Genomic DNA, 10000 nt, shown 5'->3' on the forward strand with positions numbered 1-10000 from the left:
TCTTCAAAAGTTACTGGTCTCTGAGAATGGGCTGAAATTTTTAAATGATAGGCTAGGAATTACGAGATTTGGAAATCAATTGAGATTCCAGACCCTCGATCCTCGAGTCTCCCACAGGTTAGACCACGTTGGTGCACTGGGACATCGTTCATCTTTAATTAAACAATTTCTTATCACTGCAGGGTTATCGAGTTGGCTTCTTCGAAGACTCAGAGATTTTTTTACATTCAATTTCATCATTCAAATGAATTTAACAGAGCCAAGGTTGTAATTCCTCTTTATAATTTTCAATTTTTTTCACCCTCTAACGTTTTAGCACGGGTGCACCTATTAGTTTTGTAGGTGCACTTTTATAACCAAACGGTAGTAATCCTTTCAAAGGAAGACTAAAGTTATAATGTGATTTAGGGTTAAACAGTTTGGATCTTGGCTTGTCTTTCTCTGCGTTTGGTGCGAGATTATGGAACTGTCTACACCCCGACTGGCGTAAGGTCACGAAAAGAGCATTTAAAAGAAAAATTCATAAGTTGCTTCTAACTATACTTTAAGATTGAGGACTATTATGTTTTGAAGTAAACAAAAGTCTTGTCTTGTCTTGTCTTGTCTTGTCTTGTCTTGTCTTGTCTTGTCTTGTCTTGTCTTGTCTTGTCTTGTCTTGTCTTGTCTTGTCTTGTCTTGTCTTGTCTTGTCTTGTCTTGTCTTGTCTTGTCTTGTCTTGTCAGCGGTGCCAGCGTTTTCCACGCCCAAATATCGCTGTGGGATTTGGAACTTTACCAACAAAGAAAATTTTAACAAAAAGAAAGAATTCTAAATTCGATCACCCGCCTCAACCTACGTATCGCATTGTTTGCCCAATCGTAATGCAATTTTAAAACAATTAACCTGTCAGCCGCTTGCACTAATTATCTCGGATGCTACGCATCCGAGATAATAAGATAAGAATAACAAATTAAGATAAATATATACTTTGAAAGAATCTCGTTTTCCAAGCCAACGCTAAACGACTTGCATCAGAAATATCGTAGGCATCCAGCGAATTCTAAAGGTTAGTAGACTAAAACGAGACTTCACAATGTTGCGATTGATGAATATCTTTCAACTTAACCCATTGACTCCTGGAGGTTCCCCATTGACTAGTAAAACAGGTCTGGCGTTAAATACTTAAATACGTTAAGTATGACCGGTTTAGGTGTCAAAAGGTTAATAGGACAGTTTTTCAGTGAGTGGTTAAACCATTGACTCCCGAGAATTCCCCATTGACAAGTAAAATCGTCTGGCGTTAGAAAGAGTGGTTAAGGCCGGTTTAGGTGTCTTAAATAAGTACATTGTAGGAGTCTTAGACGTCTTCACTCTCTATTCTGGGTTCTGTTTACTAGTGGTAATGAGGTGATTAGAGAAATGCGTTCGACCAAAAGGGGAGAAGTACCTTTCAAGGGTTGAAATCTTTGGTTTGGTAAGGTCAAATGTGTTATTAAATAATAAGCACTTATGAAAGTTAAAGTCTATTTTTAAGTGTATAATTCACTTTTAACAAAAGATGCCATGTGGAAGAGGAGGATAGACGATTTCGAGGGCAGTTCAGCTTCTATTAAACGCCTGGTTTATTAATAAGTTGAAACAGGTGAAATTTGACATACATGGGCCTCTGATTTTGAAACAATAGACAAGATTCGTATTCTCAGTATTGGACTGGAACTAGCTTGCAATGGAGGCTAATGCGGGGGAATATATTAGAAAGTATTTGCATTTGAAAAGATTCCCCCGCATTAGCCTCCATTGCAAGCTAGTTCCAGCCCAATACCGAGAATACGAATATGGTCTATTCTCCAACAAAATTAATAGCAAAAACTGTTACAGTCACACACGCGAATATACCATATCATGAGAGGAAATTAACGCTCGTGTTAATCCAAGACGTAAATTAAAGGGAAATGTGCTTCCCATTTTAGAAAATTAAGGCAAAATGAGGGAAATTAACATGACTAAGGAACACAATTTGCTGAGAGAACGAGAACGAAAAATTCGATATGCAAACAGTGTTCGTGGAATTGTTCCTAAACGCGGGAGTAAGGAAAGCAGCTGTGGTCGCTTTTCTCAGAGTCGATGATACCAGTGGATATCTACCCTGACAAAATAAGTTATTTTTCCTTGCTCTCTTCCAAGCCTCCCTACAATTCGTTAAGGTCGCGGAAATTAACGCTCCACTTAATTAATGACGAGGAAATAATCGATTACTTTTAACTCGTCGTTTTAAATTTCACGTTAATTTCACGAAGCGTTAATTTTCTATTGTAAGGTAAATAAACTTCGTTTACAACGCAAATCCTCGGGGCGGCTACATTTGCTTCCACACTAAAATCTCGATCAATTTAATTTCGCCTGTGCTACGCAGCACACCCAGCATTTACACATGACACCAACACAAAATTAGGATGCGTTCTCCATTCGCTCGAACGCAATAGGCCATTTCCGAACTATTATTAGCTTCTTTCTCAAAGCGAGTCTGGCGCACATCCTTTCATCTGAAAATAGGATTTAATCACATACAAATAACACTCATTTTCATATGAATGGTTGTGCACAAGGTCTCACCTTGATAGGCGCTTAAGGCAACTCCGAAATGAGCTATTACTGTGGTATATCTGATTAACAGCTACAAGTTTTTGTAATTTTAATCTGAAATCCATATATGCCTCATTCGTTGACGCCATATATATATGAGATCGTAAGTTTAAAGGTATCTCACATTCAACAAAAAAACACGATTCTGTAATAAGCTTCAGCTTATTATAGGACGTGAGACACATAACAGACATAAGCAAACCAACATTTAATGACTATCAAGATGGCGACTTAGCCAAGCACGAGGTACAACTGAAAAGCACTAAGGGTAACCTAGCGCGTGACGCGTGACTGGTAACAATTCAACCTGAACACAAAGTACTGAGGTACCAATGCAGATACGTGCTTTGAAGTAAGAAAGAAAAGTAATCAGTTAAAGCCTCGGGCTGAAGAGCTAAGCAGATAATGCATCATAGCTATCAACAAGACGCCAAGTTCATCCGATATTGAAGTTGAAGTTGAAGCGCGGTTTGCAATCTTGAGTAGATGATAAAAAAGAACCATTCAGAACTAAATTATCTTCAACAAAAAATATACTCCATATTTTATATAATTTATAACAAGAAAAGGGTAAATATTTTTTTTAGTATGGATGATTCTTGCATTCTTTCGCTCAAACTTTCGCTCCTATTTTTGAATTAATTATTTCAGTGAAATCAATCTAATACTTCTCGAAATCCTTCAGAATCAAGGCTTTTATAGATCCCATTCATAAATCGTTGCCAATTAAAAATTCTTATGTGTGCATTTAAATTGGCCCAACTAACCTCGTTTTTTAAATGATCGATCAACTTAAAAAAAGAGGTTAGTTGGGCTACCTTTACTACTTATAAACGAGTTTTTAATTGGCAGCCATTTATGCCGCAATAGGGTCTATTGCACCTCATAATTTTCATGACTTTTCCAACTCCGACTAAATTAAACCGGCTCATGCTTTAAACCTATTTTCCTTATTAATACCTGCAATTAAACTAAACTGAGTTATTTGATAAAATCCTTCCTAGGCAGGGGCGTATCGTGAGATTTAAAAGTTGTACTCACGCGAAGAATGTTTCGAGCGCCGAAGGCGCTCCAAAGTAGGGGGTCACAGAGAGTGACTCTATTCATAATTTTAAAGGGAACTTGAAAACGCCAACATGGCGAGACTTTGTTTTCTAGGGATTCTGGGTAGATTTTGGTTCCAGATCCTTGAGTCCAAAATTCGGGATCCAACATGTTGCATTCGTTTGTTCACCTCTTTCGACACTTTTCAACAGCGTCCAACAATGTTTGATCCGTTTGGCCAGGCCTGTACGGGTTAATGAAAAGATACTGGAAATACTTACACATAGACACCAGTTTAATTCGAAATTTAAAAAACTTGGCTCGATTTTATGACTAAAAAGAATTAATTCCTCCATGGAATAAGGATTCCCGGATTTGAGCTGTACGCAGCTCAGTGGTTAGGGCGCTTGCCTTGAGATCCGGAGATCCTGGGTTCAAGACCCGCTCTGACCACTCGTTGAATTTGATCCTGGTTGTCCCTGGTTCAACTTCTCAGCTGCACTTGTAAATAGCCAACTGGTTTGCCTCCGGCCAGTTGGGATTCTTAACAGTTGTAGTTGTTGTTCTGTTCCGTCGTTTCGTTGTGTTTCATTGGCCCTGAAAAGCCCCTATGGGGAGCGGTCAATTAAGTATGTATTGTATTGTATTGTACGCACGGGCGTACGTGCGTATGTGGACGCTACGCCCCTGCAAGGATGAACAACAAACACAGTTGTTGCTCTCTTGTAAATCTTTAAATCAAAAAGAAAATCAAGAAGATCTTAAAAGGGGACACATTAAGACCAAAATAAATTTCGCAGCTGGAGCAATTGATTTCAGTTGTACGAATTATTTGTTTCCTTACATAGAATGTATGAGTCCATTGCACAGATGTAATTGCTAATTGTTTGTTATTTCAAGACATTATATTCTCATCCTCAAATAATGGATTTTAGCTTTCTGATTGGTTCACTGAATTTCGGTAACGAGCCATTCTACTTTTGTTTGACTTATCAAGTAAATATGAGAGATCATATATTTGAACTGCAGAGAAAGATATGAAAACATGATTCATCATTGCAGGACGGTGCCTATTAATTTAAAGGTATTTTTGCCCCGGTTTATGATTATGCTGGAAATGCAGATCTTAACAAGTGTTATTGAAATCGAAAAAGAAAATTGGAGGTAACCACGCATTTTTCAGAGATAATTCATGAACAATATTTGAAAAAAGCTTTAAAATACAAAGCCATGTATGGCGTTCTTTCTCAAATTAATTCTCTCTGAAAAATGCATGGTTGCCCCCAATTTTCTTTTTGGATACCAATAATACTTACTAAGATCCACTTTCTCTGCATAATTTTAAACCGCGCAAAAATATCCCTCTATTGGTAAGCATCACCGATAGGAAATCCGAGTATCTCGAGATGCGCAGAACATATACGCAATAACAATAGTAGGCACCGTCGTTAAGCAGTTGTGAACCCATGGACTCTCCGATACCTGTGCTGTGCTGTACCAACTGAACTGTCAAGCAAAGTGGGAGCTGGTCACGTTGTGAGTTCGTAATATACCCGTGAATGGTGAAGAATACGAGTGAATTTATGAACGATCATATATTTGAACTGCGGAGAAAGATATGAAGGCATGATTGATCATCATAGTTATACACACAACTTAAGCAGATGTGAAGTTTAAGCCTAAAAAAATTCAGGGTTGAACGGCATTCGATCTCTGCGATACCTGTGCAGTGCTTGACCAACTGAGCTATCAAACCAACTGATAGCAGATCATGTTGTGAGTTCGTAATGTACCCGTAGATGATGAAGAATGCAAGTAAATATATGAAAGATCATAAATTTGAACTTCGGAGAAAGATATGAAGACATGATTGATCATCGCAGTTATACACACAACTTAAGGTAATTCCCATGAAAATGACGTACTATCCAAATTTTTTTCAAATTTGGCAAAATTGATATTCATACACAGGACATTTTTTAGTCAATTACGGATGCTTATAGTTCGTATAGTGTGACCATCCGGGTGAGGGTAGTTCTGAAAAGAACTGTTGTTGTTGACTGACGTTTCGACAACCTGAGCGGAAGTCATCTTCATAGTCATGTGAATAGTGTTTGTCAGTCGATGATGTTTTAAGTCTTGTCCGTTGAAAGTGATTGGTCAGTTTAGCCATGATGGTATTGACTGAAAGACTCGTATAAAGTTTGTCATTAGTCATTGGTCGGTTTCGATCCGTCTATTGTTAGTCAAATTGGTCGGTTTGAGGTTCGTGTATAGTTTAAAGTGCCCCTGTGACCAAAAAATCAATTCATATTTTTCTTTGGATTTCAAAACTATGTTAACAAAACACTAAGTGACCCACGTTTTAAGCCTTGATTTCAAAAAGACACCTCTTTATTTTAACTGTAATTTTCCTATTTAATGGTCCGCCATTACTAACATTATGTTCTTGAGAGACCTGGATCGAGGAGAAAATGACGTCAAAGGCTCACTAGTTTAAGAATGCAATACGTGTGTACGCTGCAAAATTAATATGCAGCACGGGGGTTTTGGGCTTTCACACTTTTAAACTCACGCTTTGCATATATAGTAAGCTGCGTTCACACGCTGCAATTTTAAGCTAGTGAGCCTCTGACGTCACGTTTCCCTGGAACCAACCGTCTGAGTTCCAATCGGTCAGTTTTGAACGTGAGTAATGGCGGACCGTGAAATTCAAAACTTACACTCAAAGTAAGCGACCTTTGGATAAAAATCAAAGCTCAAAATTTTGCTAGTCAGGTGTTAAGCAAACAAACTTTCAAAATCTGAAGGAAAAAAGGAAGTGGTTTTTTTGATCACAGGGGCACTTTAACTTAGATTAAGTCGGTCTCTTAGAATTCCGTTTTATCGGTTTCGTTTACGTCGTGGATAAGTCATTTGCAAGGTGCCGGTAGTTGTTGACATCTTTTAAGGGGCATTTGTTCTAACTTAGTCTAACAGCTTTCCAGAGTCAGTGGTTGAAAATAGTTCGCACTGTAGGTTAAGCATTGGGCAGTGTCCCAGTTAACGTTGTGGTTGTGCAGCAATGTGATTGTTGGCATCACCATTTATCGTCGATCGTTTGTGTTCAGTCAGTCTCGTGTTAGGTTTCTGCCAGTCTCATCAATGTAGGAAGCCTGGAATTCGGAGCATTTGATCTTGTAACCTGCTCCCTGTCTGTCTATACGGATGTTGTAGGGCCCGTGAGATGGTCTCAGAAGTGCCCTTAATGTAACAGGTGTCGGGCTCCTGTTCGTTGCGTCTAATAAAGTCAGTGTTGTAGTTGTTCTTGTGAAAAACACGTTCAAGGTATTCGTTTTCGTTACGTTAACTGTCCGGTGTGTCACAAACTAGTTGTAAACCAATCGCTTTCAACGGACCAAACTTATAACATCATCGACTTATAAAATCATGTGTACGCTTCCCATATTTGTAGAGCATGGTGTGATGGCTCATAACCCATCATGGCTGAGCCAATGAAAACTCTCGAATTGCAATCATACAGTTTTTAATAAAATTGATTATACAGATTGGAATTATAGAATGTGACCATTGGCTGTATGAAATAATATGGGCGTTTTGCCAGAACAAAAAAATATTATAATATCGGGCGTAATAACGAAGTGACCATAAGGCCAACCTGCGACCAGGCGTTCGATTTTGAAAAGGGAGAAGGAAATGATATGTAGGGAGGGAGGGTACGATCGCAAGTTACCGTAAGGTGAGCTTTCACTGTAATTTCATGTCAGTCATGCGGGAAAACGGTCAACCAAATTTTGGAGCACTCATCCATTACCTGTTTAGCGTTTAACCGCCATTACAACCACCACCTTAAACGGGGTGCGTTATGATCCTTACGTGGTCTGGTAACTGCACTGAGCATTAGCCTTGTGTACCCTAGAGGTACCTACTTCTTCTCTTTACAGGGACGCCATGTGTCTGATCACTTTTCTCATCACTCTTGGTGTTGCCGTTGTCACCCGTGCTACCGAGGATGTAGACACGGCCAAAGGTCTTGGATTTTTAGGTGTCGGCTACAATATTCTGAAAGGAAATCCCGACGGCGGCCAATTGTCACACGGTGGTGTCGACCCAGGTCTGCTCTCCACGAGAAAGATACTCAAACTGACATGGGATACAAAGAAAACTTCTGTTGATGGACTTTACCGGGTACCAGACCAGGTTGTCTTTGTTCATCGCTCATCCTGCGTCAAAACTACCACAAACGAAGTATTTTCCGGGGCCAAGTCTTATCAAGATAAACTCAAGGTTGATGTGGAAGCCAGCGGTGAGCTTAGACGTTTTATAATTTAAAACGATTGGTCTTCAAGTATACAAAGAGAGTTTATGCAGACACCACTGAAACTTGGAAGACTAATAGTTCTACAGGCAACACACTCAAGGCTGTTATAAATTCCATTCCCATGGCAACTCACTTCTTTCCAAACCCCTCAAACTTGTTTTCAATATTTCAACGATTTTCATCTCGGAGAAACTGAACCAAGCCAAGAACTCGACCTAACATATTTATACGCTTGCTAGATTGTACAGATGAGGCACCATTGGCAAATGCTAAACTGGAACGCCAAAGATGACCAGAAAGCCTTAAATATCGGGAAGGTCTGGAACCTAGTATGTTGCCATGGTAACAAAATTGTTAAGCTCATATTGTGGAACTCATCTAGCAGACGTTTTTTTTAATGTTTTAAAATGGCTTGGATAGGACAGCACTTTAATCCTCTGAGAAGAAGGCGTGGTGGATTCAAACCTCTCCCATCTTTTTTGGAATTATGAAATAAGTATCTACCCTATGAAGCTTTAAGATTTCATGAGCTTTTCTCTCATAGATTGCAGAAATTCTGATGCGCCAGTTGTGACATGCGGGTTTAGTCAGAAATATAGGTTTAGTCAAAAATAGTTTTTTAACGTAATTCTTTATTTGATCTCAATTCAATTTCGCCTGCGCAAAATTCAGAATGATTGCTTTTTCACGATCCATAATCATTTGATTAATTTTTTCGTCAATTCTTGCTATCTTCGATGAAATTGAAAAAAATGCTGGAATCCTAGGTCATGAAGCTACGATGGTGAATTACGTCATAAACAGAGAAATAACAATGTCATTTCAGGGCTATTTACTTCATGCCAAATACTTGTGATGTTTTTTCTTTAGGAGAAAGCTTCGGGGTGCGTTAGATTGGGGAAAGGGTTCCTCCACAACCCTCATGGAGATTTGAATTTAAACACAGCATAAAATATTCATTGTTTTTATCATTATTAATTTTTCATAGCTGGTTACGACGTAGGATTATGGAATGTTGCCTTCAGTCTCAGTACAAGTAAGAATTTATATCAATTTGTCTGACTCTTATCAAACTTCATCAAAACAGTTATCGAACACAAGTTCGATAACAAGTAAACCTTAAAGGTAGTTAAAGTAGGTCATTAACCATAGTGACTTTTGACATCTTCCATTTTAGTTACTAAAACAATGTAAGTTTAGTAATATCGTAGTTTAAAGGACATAAATTTCTTGCAATGACAGCTATCAGCCAACAATATAGTGTTTTATCGAGGGCCAAGGACCTTATATTTTTCCGTCGAGATTTTGAGTTTTAAAAAGCAAGTATCAGCTCGAGAACGATGTTCGAGGGCTTACATGTTCGAGGTTTTGTTCGAGGGCTTACATAAAATTTCCAAGGACAACTACCAGTCCACAGGCCCGAGAAATAAACACTGTGACCTGACTAATGTTTCTTGTAACATTTTAGCGCAAGTTCTCATGAAATTAAAATCTTAAAGCCGAGAAAAGTAAAACGTGCACATGAACTCCGTTTCAGAAAACGGAAAGGACACGTGGAAACTGACAAGAAGTTCGTTCTGTTCGTCTTTGTTCTCGATTTATTTTGATGTTATCTTTGCTAAGATATTTACATCATGACTCTCTTTTATTTTGGTAACAACTGTCGTTTGACTGACACGGCTTTCTGGTAAACAAATCGTATGTAATCGAAGAAACTCCCACGGTTGATAAATTAACTGTGTGTCTGTTTCTGCCCTTGTCTTTGTCTCCGCTTTCTCGCTATTGTAGGTTATGCGAAGATGAAAAAAGAGACAACAAATAATCACAAAGTCTTTTTTGAAAAGAAAGAAGTCTGCAATAAGGGTGTTGCTCGATATCAACTGGACTTAGCTCGAGTTCAGAAGTATTCGGTTACAAAAGACTTTGCAGCTTCTGTGTGTAGTTTGCCCGAAAAGTACCATCAAGGAGCTTACCGCAGATTCATTGACAGTTGGGGAACGGTTAGTGTGCTGA

The 10000-nt window shown here is 38.6% G+C and overlaps 1 protein-coding gene across 4 annotated transcripts in view; it reads left to right on the plus strand.

Moving 5' to 3' along the window:
• The first annotated feature begins 924 nt into the window (after positions 1-924).
• Positions 925-10000, plus strand: part of LOC138051497 (uncharacterized) — a 282752-nt gene continuing 273676 nt past the window's right edge. The window contains exons 1-4 of one of the 4 annotated variants that reach the window (XM_068897712.1): positions 925-1045; positions 7586-7972; positions 8976-9023; positions 9776-9987. In XM_068897712.1, coding sequence (XP_068753813.1) covers positions 7618-7972; positions 8976-9023; positions 9776-9987 — 615 coding nt within the window. In that variant the 5' untranslated portion in view covers positions 925-1045; positions 7586-7617. Of the gene's footprint in view, positions 1046-1249; positions 1454-7585; positions 7973-8975; positions 9024-9775; positions 9988-10000 lie in introns of those variants that run through there. The other 3 variants (XM_068897714.1, XM_068897713.1, XM_068897709.1) reach the window with 3 other exon arrangements.

This window comes from Montipora capricornis, chromosome 6 (genome assembly GCF_036669925.1).
Source record: "Montipora capricornis isolate CH-2021 chromosome 6, ASM3666992v2, whole genome shotgun sequence".
Lineage (NCBI taxonomy): Eukaryota > Metazoa > Cnidaria > Anthozoa > Scleractinia > Acroporidae > Montipora > Montipora capricornis.